The sequence below is a fragment of the Solanum tuberosum genome, unplaced genomic scaffold (assembly GCF_000226075.1).
Source record: "Solanum tuberosum cultivar DM 1-3 516 R44 unplaced genomic scaffold, SolTub_3.0 scf00559, whole genome shotgun sequence".
Classification (NCBI taxonomy): domain Eukaryota; kingdom Viridiplantae; phylum Streptophyta; class Magnoliopsida; order Solanales; family Solanaceae; genus Solanum; species Solanum tuberosum.
Genome location: NW_006239486.1, coordinates 128,005 through 144,083, shown reverse-complemented (window position 1 = coordinate 144,083; position 16,079 = coordinate 128,005). Strand labels below are relative to the sequence as shown.

At 35.5% G+C, this 16,079-nt stretch overlaps 3 protein-coding genes across 3 annotated transcripts in view; 1 reads left to right on the top strand and 2 right to left on the bottom strand.

The window, feature by feature from the left end:
* Positions 1-16,079, bottom strand: part of LOC102581295 (DNA repair protein XRCC2 homolog) — a 112,794-nt gene that overhangs the window by 2,968 nt on the left and 93,747 nt on the right. The gene's annotated exons all lie outside the window — the stretch shown is intronic.
* Positions 1,479-16,079, bottom strand: part of LOC102588226 (DNA repair protein XRCC2 homolog) — a 52,004-nt gene continuing 37,403 nt past the window's right edge. Inside the window, exons 3-6 of the mRNA XM_015304514.1 lie at positions 3,902-4,059; positions 2,865-2,935; positions 2,550-2,612; positions 1,479-1,665 (exon numbers count right to left, since the gene is read on the bottom strand). Of these exons, the coding sequence (XP_015160000.1) occupies positions 1,494-1,665; positions 2,550-2,612; positions 2,865-2,935; positions 3,902-4,059 (464 nt within the window). The 3' untranslated portion in view covers positions 1,479-1,493. The remainder of the gene's footprint in view (positions 1,666-2,549; positions 2,613-2,864; positions 2,936-3,901; positions 4,060-16,079) is intronic.
* The window catches only part of LOC102583713 (26S protease regulatory subunit 8 homolog A), an 11,245-nt gene continuing 3,921 nt past the window's right edge, over positions 8,756-16,079 (top strand). The window contains exons 1-5 of the mRNA XM_006365558.2: positions 8,756-9,091; positions 9,920-10,017; positions 11,129-11,353; positions 11,478-11,540; positions 11,627-11,790. Of these exons, the coding sequence (XP_006365620.1) occupies positions 8,896-9,091; positions 9,920-10,017; positions 11,129-11,353; positions 11,478-11,540; positions 11,627-11,790 (746 nt within the window). The 5' untranslated portion in view covers positions 8,756-8,895. The remainder of the gene's footprint in view (positions 9,092-9,919; positions 10,018-11,128; positions 11,354-11,477; positions 11,541-11,626; positions 11,791-16,079) is intronic.

Genomic DNA, 16,079 nt, shown 5'->3' with positions numbered 1-16,079 from the left:
CATTCATAAATCATGTACGACTTTCCAACATTCAAGGTCAATAGTGGAACATTTCCATCTCATTCGTAATAAATCATCACTTGCAAGAACCACCAATTTCGGCAGAAACTCCACCTTTCTTTGATTGTTTCAGTTTTAGTTTCTGGATTTTGTTCCTTTAGCACAACATTTTCATTATAATAGTCTTTCCACCCTACACTATATTTGTGAGATATTAACACGACACACATTGAGGTTGTGAAGATCCCCACATTGTCCCTTTAAGGGATGAGCGGTCTCTTTAATATGGCTTGGGCAATCCTCACCTTGAGGTTGAGTTATGCCCAAAATCCATTTCTTTACATGATATTATCAGGACAGGACCTATTTCAATTCTCATTTCCAATGTTGGGCCCCATATTAAATTGTTTACGCACCAAATGTCCAGCCCTAGGCATGAGTGGTGTATGAAAAGTCCCACATCGTCCCTTTAAAGGATGGATGGTGGGAAATTCCAATTGCTGCTATATTCTTCTTTCACTCCCATTAGCATGCAAAATTTGTTTTTTTTTTTTAAAAATAAAAATAAAAATGTTCCTAGCAAATATTGAATCTAATATATATCGTCTATTTGAGTTTTTTATTTCCATTATGTTCTGTATTTTGCTAAATTGATTTTAGGTCCACATTCCTTTCCAACACTTCAATCATAATGGACTGATGGTTCGTCCTCCACTTTTCGCAGTTCATCTCCATTAACAAATCACTATAATTTAAAAGAAATAGTTTAGTGTAATTGAACAAGATACCCAACAAATAATTTTTTTAGCTATGAAAAGATATCTGTAAACCATCCCTAGAATTCCCTTCTCTGATATGGAGAAAGCAGATGCAAGAGAATCCTCTACTATAGAGAGAAGTGGCTGTACTAAAATTTAGTTACAATAATTGAATTCATGCATTCTTTGATTAGTTTTATGAAACACAATGGATACTTATTCTCATTACCTAAAGAAGAACAACACCAATAAAAAAGAATACGCCGGCTATACTCAAAGTTTTCATATATATATCATGGTTACCTGCCATACTGAAGGCATATACTCCCGATACAGTTGAGCATTAGTACTACTCCTGTTTTGAATGGTTCCAAATTAGAAAATAATGAATGTGAAAAAAGCACTATTTGTACGATTAAGCAGCTTAAAATCATCAAGAAATGATCTTTGGAACAACTGAACAGTTCAAGGGTGTACAAGCTCGTAACCACTATTGATGATCAAACACATAAAGTCCTTGTATATGTTACATTACTTGTTTAGTTTAAAAATCAGTCAATCAGAACACAAACTGTCCAAAGCAATGAGCACAGAATATGGAATTAAACCAGGGCATATTTACAGACGGACAACACATATTGAGCTTTAATTTTTCCACCACATTCTCTACACAGGATACTTATCATATTTTTCTGGTAATTTGTAACCAGATTTTAGTAATGTGCAATACAAGATTTATTTTGGACAAAGGAAATGAACTGAATCCAACCTAATAACTTCGCGAGATGTAAATTTATCCTGTAAACTTGCTGCTTTTGTAGTTAGAACAAGCATCGGATGCACCACAAGAATCTTCTGGATCTCTTGAACGGCAATGTCTGACACACTTTGCAAAGAGAGACTTCTCCTGGTAATAAGACAAATACGTAATGCTAAAATACTCAATTTGAGAATAAGAAGCAAAAAGAATGGTGCAACCTATACAGAAAGCAAAGGAACATACTGAATCCTTCTCTCTCCTAAGAACCAAACCAAGTGTTAACATAAGGAGTGCTAGGTGAAAAACATGAACAGATGAAAGCAAACAGAAGGAAACTCGTCATTTTTATAAGGAGAAAGAAGGAAAACAAATGACAACTGCACAACTGGGGTTTATTCAAAATGGTGGGGCTAAACAACAAAAAGAAAGAAACAGACAATTGAACTGCAACCGTTACATCTCTAAAAGACTACATTAATGTGCTCATGCCTGCAGAAAAAATGCTCTTAAGAAGCACAACTCTAAAACTGATAAGTATATTTCAAAACATTTAAGCACTCTCCAAGGGCTGAGGCAGGCTTCCAAGAACTATTTATCTTACATGTGAGTTTAGTGTAACACATGCAGCATTTTAGCATGACCAAGAATAGGTTCATCTGTTAAGATGAATCCAAGGGTACTTTCCCAGCTCATCCAAGGAAAAAAAGATCCATAGAGAGTAGAATGCAAATATCTTTTTTTGAGGATAGAGAGTAGAATGCAAATATCTTAAGCAAGACAATTGCATTTCTGATCACCTACTTACAATGTTTGACCAGCAATGGTCCTTTTCCAGCTAATAAATAGGTAGCAGAAACTGCAGGCTTTCCTAACACCACAAAAATACTATAAAGTAAGGTGCTTGCAGGAAGTATTTGGAGACGAACTAACTTTCAGGATTCTCCATAACTCCTCTGTTTGGTGTTCATTTTGAACTGCATCTTTCACTTATTTTCTCTCTTTAAATGTAAGATATTATTGTGGACTCTAACCTGTTGTTGCTCCCTGGCGGTATAGATGGTGAAGCACGATCCATCCAATAAAAAGCTCCAATACTGGTCATACAAAAGAAGCAACATATCTTAATATACTACAGAACTTAGTTACACCATTAACTAGAAACAGTTACACCCATTCTTGAACACGTTCACACAAATGTTTTGACGTCAATGGTATGCACTTGCTAGAGCAGTCAATGTAAGACCTCCACAGCAAATGATACTACTGTTAAAACTTCAAGTGTCTCTTTATTATTTGTATGAAACTAAACCACCAAATTCAACATCAAGAAGAGCATTAGAAGAAACCTGTCAATCATAAGCAAATAAACACCACTGCCATGTGCCTCTTTTTCCTTTTGAAGTTGGAAATGCAACGTCTGCAAAAAAATGAAATTGAAAGAATATGCGACATACTTGTATATAAATTGAATTATTTATATTCAAAAATAAAAAAAAGTATCTCACAAACTAATCCAATCAAAAGACTACATTGTAGAAATACACAAAATGATAAATAAAAATAAATTAACAACATATATTCACAGCGAAAAGTGTTGGATTATGTTGAATTACGCGACCAGCTTGTCTAAAAGTTTAAAATGTTGAAAGGATACACTTCTTCTTACCTAATCATATCTCTAACACTCCCTATTCTTTAGGGTGAGTCAAGCACATCGACATCTTTTAAGAAATGACGGTGGTGAGACTTGAATTCGAGATTAATGTTGACCTATGTCTAACTCTGATAACATGTTTTTTTTTAAAATGGACATTGAGCCTTATGCAGCTCCGAAAATTAGAGCATGATGCATATTATGAAAACCACATAGCCAGACTACATCTCATATTCTTAACCATAGAGCTCAACATTGCCAAGCTTCCTTAATATGCAATTGTTAACATTCCACCCCCCACCCCCTATCTTCAGGATATTTCATATATATACATCTAAGATAATGACATTTATCATCCTCAAATGAAAATAGTTCACAAATCTATGATAAATGGAAAGGGGGTACAAGTTTCTAAGTTTTACACCAATATATTTTGACAAGACAATGTCAACGTAGAACCATATCAACCTCTATCAAACATTCACTCACTTTATTTACATCACTACCTTCAAAGAGATAACAGAAATGGTCTAGAGTGTTGGTTCTAGTAATAATATTAAAAAACAAGATCTAACAAAGCATTAACAAGGTTGAAGGAGCAAAAGCTATAGGTATATTGACAGGAAAGATGACTTATTAAAAGAGAGAAAAGATAGGTAGGAAAGCACAGAAGCAAAAAAAAAAAGATAAAATGTAGAAGTTAAAACCTTAGTACTCATTCTAACTCACCTTAAGAGTAGCAAGAAATTCAAAACTATCATAACAGCGGATGTACAAGAACCTTCTCATGCTGACAGCGAACAATTCTTTGTCATATTCGGTGTGTGCATCCTTTGATCCACTAGGAGAATCATCCCCCTTATTTAGCTTCTGGCCTATGCCATTGCCTGATTAGACAAAATAAACCAAATACTACTTGCATCAAATGTATGAGGCCATAAACATATTTAATTACTAGTTTCTCTACTGTTATGAACATGTGTGTGTGTATTCTTCATTTGTGCAAGGGCCAGTTTAGGCGAAATGGGGCAAAGTTATTCCTTTGGAGACAATAAGTCATGGTTCAAGGCGTAGATGTAGCCTCTTTGTAGAAGTGCTGGGAGAAGGCAGCACACTGTACATGACCATTCTTCCTCCACCTCGTACTGTCAGGAAGCAATGGGTGTAGAGGGTAAGCCCCTATTCTGCTTCATTTGCACCTACCCTCGCTAAGCCTCAACCTTGTCACTGGAATTACACTTTATAATTTGTACTACAGGCTATCAGAATTTGGATTTTTTTCTTTTGATAACCACGAATCCCCGAGGGCTAGTGGAAATTCAGTGGACACCATAGTTTGGAACCTTTATAATTTTAACCCTTGGACAACAGTATTTTCTATTTTTTAGTTTCTCATTTGAAAATTTAGAAAAAAATATTGGTTATTAGTGAAATGCCAACCTCTACAACAAGGGAGCATAGCTCTTAACTCTTACCAAATTTTCAGTGATATCTATGTACTTCATTTATGTTTTTTTCCTGTTGAAAAGTCAATGAAATGTCACTAGTGTGCACCAAGATGATGTCAAACTATATGGTTACAAATGTTCAGTGTTAAACTCTAAAAATCTATCCACTATCTACAGATAAAAGGATCTTGAAAACAGAGTTGTCGATCTTCCACATGGGTCTGTCAACTCCTTCAAACTTCCTCCTGTTTCATTCTCTACGCATCATCCAGTAGATGCATAATGATGCCATATTCCAAAACTTCCTTCCGTATTCTGCTCAACCTCCATGTTCTGAGAGCATCAACAATTGTTAAGGGAGTGCCCATTATATATTAAATATGGAATACACCATACCAAATAGATTCATGACAGATAAAAAAATAAGAACCTAATGTTTAGAGTCCTTTCTTCCTTTCTTGCGCTTACAATACCAACGCATTGTTATACAACCCTACTAAAAAAGAAAAATTATACGGGTAGGATTGGAATGATGGCACAACCCTACGCAAATTAGACTTGAGGAGTCACCGGAAGTCGAATGGAACTATGCAAATCAAATCTACGGAGTCACTGAAAAGACACATGATGCTATGCAACTCAAATATGAAAAGTGTTCGGAAAAATCCACGGTACTACGCAAATTAAATATGAAAAGTAGTCCGGAGAGATGCACGGTGCTACACAAATAAGATATGCAAAAAAAAGGTAGTCACCGGAAGAATGACACGGTGCTACACAAATTAAATATGAAAAAGTAGTCACCGGAAAGATGGCACGGTGCTACACAAATTAAATATGAAAAAATAGTCACCGCAAAGATAGCACGGTGCTACACAAATTAGATATAAGAAAGTAGTCACCGGAATGATGGCAAGGTGCTACACAAATTGAATATGAAAAAGTAGTCACTGGAAAGATAGCTCGGTGCTACACAAATACCGACGAAAATGGGGTTGACACAAAACAGCCCTAGAAAGTCATCGAAATCGACGCACGATGACCTGACTGGCTGAGTTTTCTTCCCACAAATTATGACTAGCTTGTGTTGAGACTAGCTAGTCATAATTTAGGGTAACATACTGTTGAAAGTAGTCATAATTTGACTAGCTTGTGTTGAGACTAGCTAGTCATAATTTGAAGCTTTTTTTTATCATGATTTAGGGTAACATACTGTTGAAAGTAGTCTTGCCATGGCGCTTGCATGTTAACTCTCTTTGAGTACTGTTGTAGACACCCTTATTGAACTTATTGTGTTCTTGATTTACTTGAGGACACTCACAAATTTAAGTTGGAGGTGTTGATGAGTGGTAGATTTGCACTCATTTAAGGTCAATTTAGCTCAATAATTAGTGTCCTCAATGCCTAACTTTGTCATTTTCTAATCAAATATTGATGATTTGAAACTATGAAGACAATTGGACAAGGCATGGACTAAAACTTGAAATAATGGCCAAAAATGCAAAAGAAGTGCAAAATGAACGTTGTTGATCGTCTAGCATGAATGGCGGATCGCCAACTGATGTAGACTTCACCCAATTTGACAGTGCATAAAACTTTTGTTTATCAAAAAAGGTCGGCGAACTCCAGTAGAAAAAGTGATACACCGAATGAGAAAGGCGGATCTGAAGCACATGCCCAAATTGACAATGTGCAAGGCAAAGATTTAATGCTCGAACAGTGAACTAAGGTGGTATTCGACGATACACCGAATGAGAAAGGTTGAATCAATTGAGTTCGCCAACTGAAGTTCAAACACATGATGCCTAGAGCATCACAAAGGCGAGCTGGGGAACGAAGGGTGATTCGCCGAGTGAGTTTGGCGAGCCCGACTAATGTCGTCGATTTGGTTGCGAAGTAGATTTTTGGGAAAATATAAATAGCCCAAATATAGAGTTTTGAGGGAGTTTGATTAGAGAGTTGAGCTACTGAGTTCAGGAAAGAGCTTTGAGTGAGAACACTTTACTTTTTAGAACATTTTTCTAGCCTTCTTGGGTTTTACAATTTGAATCTTGAATTTGATAATTTGAAGTTAAAATTCAAAGTGGGCTTACTCTTAATTGCTTGATTTCAAGTTATCCATGGCAGATTTCATGGAAAATACTTTCTTTACTTTTTTGTGATGGGTGGCTAAAACCGCAAGATCTAGAGGTACTCTAATGGGGTTGGGTGTTAATTTAATGTAGTGGGTATTGTGCTATGCTCTGTTTTGTTGTTGTTCATGCATGAATTTGGTCTAATTATCATGGGGTTAACTTAAGGGTTAAAGTTGCAAACTTAATTCCTACTTATGATATCTGGTTGATGCTCGAAAGAGTTTAATTAGAGTGGGTAATTAGTTCAATACTAGCAATTTAGGTCTGATGTCCTTGACTTACTTGAAAGAGAGGTTATGGGTCGGATCTAATTGTCTTATTCTTGAAAGAGGGAATAGAGTAAGGTAATGTGTTGTTTATAATTGGCATTAGATGAGACCAAAAGGAAATTCTAGGCATATATGCTTTGAGATCGAAAGATGATTAGCGTCATTGAAGATGACTTAGCCTATTCATGTATGCACATCACTATAGAGCAATACATTTACTCCTATATGACATTGATATCCAATCCTCACACCCATAGATTGCTTGCTAACTCTTGATTTCGTTCAAATTTTAGTTTAATTGCGATAATTGACAACAAAGCTTTATATTAAGTTGGTGGTACCATATGTTCTTACTATTCCAAACAAACTAATTTAAAGTTCAAATCTCTCGATAAAGAATTCTCCATGATATACCATTCCCTGTGGGATTCAACCCTGACTCTTCGTTGGGTTTTTACTGACTACACTCACACTAAATATAATATTCTAGAGGGACATTTTATAACATGAATAATATTTTCTTGCTTATTTGTCAAATATTAAAAAATAAGTAAGAAATTTACTTTTTTTCAGTAAAATATTTTCTTCGGTACCAAAAATACCCTAAAGTGTATAATTAGCGCAATCTCTCCAAACAGGCGCCCGTGTAACAACCATCCAAACAAGTTGAAATAGTAGAGATGACAATGGGACGAGACGAGATGAGACGAGATAGGTTTAAAGTTAAATATTTTTAAAATTAATGTCAGGTGGGGCTGGTTGCGAGTTTAAGGTACCAAATAGAATTAAATCTTTGTAATTAGTAAAAAAATCAAGGATGAAACTTTTTATATTAAACTTTGACTTTAATTTGAACTCTTTTTTTAAAATTTAAACTAGACGTGTCCAATAAATTGTTAGTTGTTGAAATGTTAATTAGCGAAAAATTTAAAAAATGATTTTTTTTTCATATTAAACTTGATTAAAAAAGAAAAAAACCTAAAAAATTATGTGGGACGGATTTATGTGAAGCGGGACGGATCGAAAATGAAAAAACTGTCATATGAGGGTGATTTACAAAAAATTGTGGGCTGAACTCAACCTGCTCCGAACCTCCCCGCTCGCCACATTAGGAGTGTGCAAAAATCGAATCGACCGACAAATCAAACCGAAAAAGTGCTATTGGTTTATTGTTATTTGATTAACATTTTTAATGGTTTTATAAAAAAAAACCTATCAGGTTTTCGGTTCGGTTTTGGTTTTTAATATTGGGTTATTGGGTAGACCGACAACCCAATAAAACTGTAGCAATTTACTACTTTACCCATACATAAATATTAAATATTAATCTAAATACCTTACTAGGTAGTGCATTGTCCTTTAGCCTGCAATTTACCTTCACAGTGACTTTGAGTTTGAAACTTCACATTATACAAAACGTCAAAACTTAAAGTAAGAATTATATTCCTCTTAATTTCTCTTTGTGTTACACTTGTAATAGTTCTTTTCATGTTAGTTATTACTGTTTTTTTATGAGTTGTGTTAAATTGTTAGAGAAGTCGTATATTTATTTTATAAACATTTTTTTATTGGTTAAACCGAACCGTTAAAGATTCAAAACTAATAAACCGAGAACCGATAAAAACATCTTATTGATTTAATTATTAATTTAACATATTTTAAAAATAAAAAATCAATAATACATAAAACCAAATCCACACCCTACACCCCCATTGCCATCCCTATGTATTGTTTTCCCTGCCAACAAGAAACGTAGCTTTAAAAGCCCAAAACCGATGGGGAAATTCTAGTTGCTGCTATATTCTTCTTTCACTCCCAAACCCTCCGGACAACGCTAATCACTGCGATTTCTTCAAAACCTATCTGCAAAAATGGCGTCAGTTGATGTTGAGAAGAGCAGGAGCGATATGGAGAGAGAGGAAGCCTGTTCGGCGAAACCAACAAAGCAAGGGGAAGGGCTGAGACAGTACTATATGCAGCACATCCATGATCTCCAGCTCCAAGTCCGCGTAAAGACTCACAATCTTAATCGCCTTGAAGCCCAGAGGAACGAACTCAATTCTAAAGGTCTGATTAACTAAATCTGGAAAACCTAACTTCTTAAGGGAACATTTTTCACGTTATAGTGAAACCCTAGTCTTAATCAGTTTCTTGGTTATGTACTACTTTTTCATGTTGTTTATGGTCCAGTATTTGAGGTAAAGTTCCCTTCTTTGATACAGAGATCTTAGTGTGAGAAGGCTGCTAAAATATTGAACTTAAGAAATTGAATTGATAATAGATTGAAGGTAAAAGGGTTCAATTTTTAGAACCGAAACTAATGTCGTGCCATCGATCACCATAAAGAATTGTTGTACCATTATGATAGTCCAACATGAGAGGTGAGTAGAGAGTCCATTCCTCTTCTGTGGTGTTACTTAATGAATTTTCTTACTTAAATATGTTAGAATGCATAGAGACCCAACATTTCTTTGCCTTTTATGAGGTTAATAACCCAGCTGGCATACTCTTCAACTATTCGATTGAATACCTACCATCTTCTTCTAGCAGGTAACTCTGACCATCCAAAGCTTAGGTCGATAAAGGGAAGAGAAATAGTTACTGAGTAGAGGTTGTAATGGTTTGGTTTCCCAAACATATCATGTGTTATGGACCACAGGTTCATTATTTTTTGCCTGGTTTTCATTGGTGTAGGGATCTTGTTAACTTAATTAAAGTTTTAGTGTTTCTTGAATAAATCGATCATGGTGTTTCTCTCACATTTGTTCTACTCTTGCTGAGGAATGTACTAAAATTGTGTCTTCATGACCAATGGCATTTTCTACTTTATTTTTTCAATTGTAATTTGAATCGTGTATGGGCTCATAAAATTCTCCTTAATGTCTATTTTTGCAGTGAGAATGCTCAAAGAGGAATTACAATTGCTTCAGGAGCCTGGATCATATGTTGGTGAAGTTGTTAAAGTAATGGGGAAGTCAAAGGTTCTAGTCAAAGTAAGTGTATCCACATCTTTTTAGTTATCATTGAATTCCTTATTAAATTTTCGTACCCATTTGTAACTAAGTTACTGGGGTGCGGGTGTCCAATATGTGTGCGTATCTAGAGGTCAGATCCTTCATGACCTAAATTTTAAGATGCAGGGTACGGGTTTAGGTATTGATACGAGTGCGGGGATTTGACTTAAAATAGTTAAATATCTTAAATACAATTATAAAATATGCCTAAATAATGGTGGACTATTTGAAAGGAATGTACAAATTTTTTAGAGCAAGTTTGAATTTGTAATTATACAAGTACAAATGTATGTGGTTGCGGACTTTTTAATACAAATATCTTCTAACGATAAAAAACATATGCCTAATTATGATTTCACCCTAGCTTTTGTTTTGATTTCAGAAACCAACGTATCTGTATCAAAATTCTTGATTGATTTTGGTCACAGTAGACAAATCGATTGACCATATCCGTTATGGATCCCACACCTATGTCGTATCGACACGGGTGTGGCATCGGAAGTGAAGAGTTCACACAACTTAGTCTGTAAGAAAGCATGTCTCATTTGGTCACCAGGCTGCAATAGAATGTTGAATTGGTTGTATGCTGTAGTAGAATGTTGTACTTTCAGCTTTGTATCCTTGGTTGATAGCCTACTATGCTAACCCTCTCAGTTGAATACCTTTCGTGTTATGGAACCCATTAGACTCTTCCATTTACCAATTTTGTCTTGTCTTATTAGTTTTGCACTCTTCATTTTGGGGTATCTGGTAGTTTTGACTCCTTTGCTTACATGACAAAGTTGGTCTATGCTATCTCAAAAAAATGACAGTTTTTCTATGTGTTGCCATTTATGATGTCAATTTCATTTTACCCTCATTTAGCATGTCATGGGTTCCAACTTGTCCTTTACTATGAGAACAGTTCTGTTAGTTTTTCAGCAACAAGTGATACAATGAATTCATTTGGATTATGTTGTTTCTAAATTTACAAGATTCTCTAGTACAAATATTTGAACCATGGTATTCCCATAATATATTTCTAGTTTTTATTTAATATGCCTTTCTTCTCATCCTTTTTTTTATTACTCATCTTTGTATTATACTCTAGGTTCATCCTGAAGGCAAATATGTTGTCGATATTGGCAAAAATATTGACATTACAAAAATCACTCCATCAACTAGAGTTGCCCTGCGCAATGATAGCTATGTCCTTCATCTAATTTTGCCCAGCAAAGTTGATCCATTGGTCAACCTCATGAAAGTTGAGAAAGTGCCAGATTCCACTTATGACATGATTGGTGGTCTTGACCAGCAGATCAAGGAGATTAAAGAGGTACATATCTTCTCTATTTGTTTTTTTATTTCGTGTTTTCTTGATCTGTCTTGTTAACTCAATCTCTTAATTTCTTTTATAGTAATTGTATAATTTGTTTAACTTTGGATCTATTATGCATTAGGTTATTGAGCTTCCTATAAAGCATCCTGAGTTATTTGAGTCTCTTGGAATAGCTCAACCAAAGGTATATTCAGCTTTACGAAGTTCTCCTTCAGTTTATTATCAGCACCAATAAAGATCTTGATTGGATTCCTCTTTTATGAATGACAGGGAGTGCTGCTCTATGGACCTCCAGGAACTGGGAAAACATTGTTGGCTAGGGCAGTTGCACATCACACTGATTGTACCTTCATTAGGGTCTCTGGTTCCGAACTAGTGCAGAAATATATTGGAGAAGGTTCTCGAATGGTGAGAGAACTTTTTGTTATGGCCAGGTTAGTTGTTAATTTTGAGAACCCAACGGTAACATATTTCTGATCTATTACCTTAAATTAAATACTGAAGCCATTTCTTGGTCAAGGTGCTGTGCTTAGTACACTTGAATTGGCTTTCTGTAGGAGATGAAGTGTGAGAGAGTTCAGAATGGATCTAGAATCTTGATACAATATTGAAATGTGTAAAACAAACAAACAAGAAACAACAAATAAACAAAAGATAAAGGATAGAAAATCAAAACATAAGATAAAAATTAATTGGCTGCAATAGCTATAGAAAGCTAAAACCTCCAATTAATTGAACCAAATTAAGCACCTAACCTATAAGATGAACCCGGAAGATGAATGATTTCCTTTTGCAAGCAATCTATCAAGTAACATCAAGCAACAATGGCCTTATGCCCTAACTCTCTCAAGAGAATCGCTATTCAAGTGAATATTCATATCATCCAACATAATCTACCTAATAAAATGACATAATGTAGTATTTATACTAGACTAGGCTAAGACTAAAGACTTGTGATTGTTATTACAAAAATATCCTTAATGAATTAATGATCTTTTTAAGTCTTCTTATTCAAGAGGCTTGCATTTGAAGAATGGCCAATTTGCATTCATAGCCTCTTTCTCCCACTCCGAGTAGTCTTTTCTGTGGAGCCTTGTACTTCTACTTTAATATGGTCTTGAGCTTCAACTTTTTATTCCAAGATTTTGATTAGACTTGGGTTGCATCATTCTCTTTTTCTTGAAAATGATTTGTTCGAACCTTGTAAAACCATTAGGAAGACGAGCAACAACAAGGACCTCATAGTATGAGGGTTAGCACAAGAGGTTAACAAATCTACCAACATGCGAAGGATGCACAAACTTGTGATATAGTCAAGCATCAACTATTCTCATGAAGGACAAGCTTCCACATGAAGCACTTAGAACTTGGCTAGTCCAAGATTGTACTGTGACAGACTCATACATATTCAAAGGGTTAGGGAGGTCGAAAGGAAATATTATCTACCCATCTTGGTCAAGAGAACAACCAAATACTCCAGTAAGTTCCCTTCCCACTTAAGATTTGACCTTAGTACAAGTACTAGCATCATCATATGCAACTAGATAATATAAAAAGGTGTCACGCAAATAACTTCATTCAAAGTATCCTCATATGTAAGCTCACTATTAGAGTCACGAACACCATTAAGCACCATCAAGAATTGGGACACTCAAAGAAGAAGTAACAACTTGAAAGCAAGTATCACCTTCTTTCTCAACATTCCATAGTGGGTTATCATACAAGTTATAATCTTCAAGTAGAGCTACATCACCATCATTTTTAACACCAGTAGGCACTACACTAGGAGTGATCTCATCATCATGACCAACTTGATGAACACCATCACTAACTTGAGGCTCCTTAATCACTCCTCAAATAGTGGACTAACATTACAAGTAAGTTGATTAGCACAAGTGTGACATGATAATGCACTATCATTCAAAATACACTAACATTGCAAGTACAGTGCCATGATCATTCCAGTTCTCTTTCCAAAAGGAGATTCTGTCCCACCTTCCAACTTTGACCTTTGTGTTGGCATTGAGTATCAACCATAGATTCCCAATGGATCTCCAAACCCCAACTCCATATGTGGTAATTGCTTCATTTGTGCACCATTGTTCCTCATGTCCATATATATGAAAAATTACTTCCTTCCATAAAGCGTGATCTTCTTGGTTATACCTCCAAAGCCACTTCATGATCAGACTTTTATTTTGAAGCTCTTGGTTTCTCATTCCCAAACCACCACACTCCTGCTATGTTGGACTATAACCCACTTCACCAAGTTGAAGCTCTTCTCAGTTTTGTTCCCTTGCCACAAAAAGCCCCTTCTTAGCTAGTCTAGAATCTTAACCACTTTCCAGGTATGGGGAAGAGAGACATTATATATGTTGGTAGGCAGTCCAATACCGAGTTAATTAATGTAACTCTCCCTCCCAATGACAAGTACTGTGATTTCCACAAAGCCAGCTTTTTCTCAGTCTTTTCAATTATCCCATCCCAAATGCAGAGTGCTTTATGCTTGGCACCCAATGGCATACCTAAATAGATTGCGGGGAGTTTCTCTATCTTGCATTTCAGGATATCTGCTAGAATCTGTATCTCCTGCACTTCATTGACCGGAAAAATGCTGCTCTTTCTCCGGTTTGCTCTCAACCCTGAGCATGCCTCAAAAACCACCAGTATTACCCTGAGGTATCTGCACCCATCGGAGATGGTTTTTTAGTTCAGTTTCCTCTTCCATCTCGATCCACTTGCCACATCTCTCTCCTATCTTCTTCATTATCGAGCTAGACCACAGATGGAGGGGAAGCCCTAGAACGTTAATCCAGAACCAATCAAACTTGTGGCCCTTTGGGAAGGACCCTGCTGTTGGGGACCACCACTGCTAGTTTAGATGATCTCCTTGTCTTCTCCATTCGCCTATCAGAACATGTTCAACTTCCTTCCTTGATTGGAACTCAAACAAGAAAGTTACTCTGTTCATGTCATAGATTAGAACTCCCTGAGCTCCTTTCCAGGTTCGGTGCGCGCATCTTCTTACATCAGATCTGGTTGGAGCATCTCCCTTACTAGAAAAATGCCCCACTAGGCATCTGCTTAGCAAATCTGCATCAGCCAGTTGAGCTTTGGCCTTTATCACTTCCTCCCCGGCAACATCAATCATCTCTGTGGAGGCCTTTGTTTCTTTTTGCGTCCATTTGTTTTTTTTTCCCAGCATTTTCTTGTATCTGCCTTTCTCTCTGTTTGTAGCATGAGCTACCTCCCTTGTGTATGTAAACACCTTTGTGGTGGTTGGGTCTTTATTAGTGAAAGAATTTATTTTGTCTGCTAAAAGCTCCCACCCCTCATTGAATGCATTTTCTGGTAGTTTAATAACTCCCCTCTCCCTTCCTTTACCAGTTATTAACGATACAAATCTGTCGTACATATTGGACTTCAAAGACAGGGAAATATTAGTGACAGTCTCTACATTTCCAGGTTTTATGTGTTTCCTTGGATTCTTAATGCTTTGCTAAGTCTTCTACAGATTCATATGAGAGCCCCCTTGCTCAGAATCATTCTCCTCATTTGGTATCCACTCTCTACCCAGTCATACCATGTTTCTACTTTTGATCTCGACTCGGTGATGTCGTATGACTTCCCCCTTGATCAGAAATAAATTCTGTTGTCCATACTGTCCGTGAGGGTCAGAATGTCTAAAAAAAACATAAAAGAAATGGAGAAAAGAGATTTCCGGTGGAGCAGTTTCACCGGAATGAGATTCCCAAAGTCCAGAAGGGATTTCAGGAAAGTGCCTGAGAGCATTTTTAAAGTTGAGTAAATTTATAAGTGCATGAGGAAAGTGCCTCTATTTCTTGGTCATATTGCTTGCTTACTAAGAATTAGTAAATTTTGCTACAAAAATCTTACTGAATTAAAATGCAAAGCAACTCCGTAAATACGTGTTGTTGAAAGTGGGTGGTATTGCCTTCATATATTTGCTTAATATCATTTGAATGTATCCGGTTTATTACTTATTTTAGGGAAAGAGTACATGATCAGACACATGGTAGAGCATAAATATGTTTCACTTCTTTATTTAAGATTAATTTATGTTGATTTTTTTTTAAAAATGATTGACTACATTTTTTTCTAACAATTGTTTTTATTAATATAAATTATATATGTTGTCCAGGTAGTTCTATTTTGTTTTTATCAAACTTAAATATTTATTTATATCTTCAAATATCTTAAATTTATCAAATAATAATTTATTATGTCTAGATTGAAGGTTTTTCTAATATTTTGTTAATGTAAAACTTAATTACTATTTTATTTGAATTATAATATTTATTGTTTATATATATATATATATATATATAGATGTTTAAAAACAAACAGTCTTAAATCATTCAGTGTCCAAACCTAAACACAAGATCTTAACTCAACTCAAATGTGCATTCGGGTTTGGACATCTTAATCTTTAATGAATACAAATGGGGCCTAAGGCTAAAGATTAATGATAGTTATTACAAAAATACCCTTAATGAATCAAGGGGTCGATTGGTACAAACATAGATAACGCAGGGATTAGTAAATGCACGAATGCTAATTCAGGGATTATTTTTTATCAAGTGTTTGGTTCATTGTTTCCCAATTAATCTTGTGTTTGATTTAGAACTCTACAAAAAAATTCTTTCCTATTATACTGTTGTCTTATTATGAGATTGTTTTTTTGATGTAATTCGATCAAGGT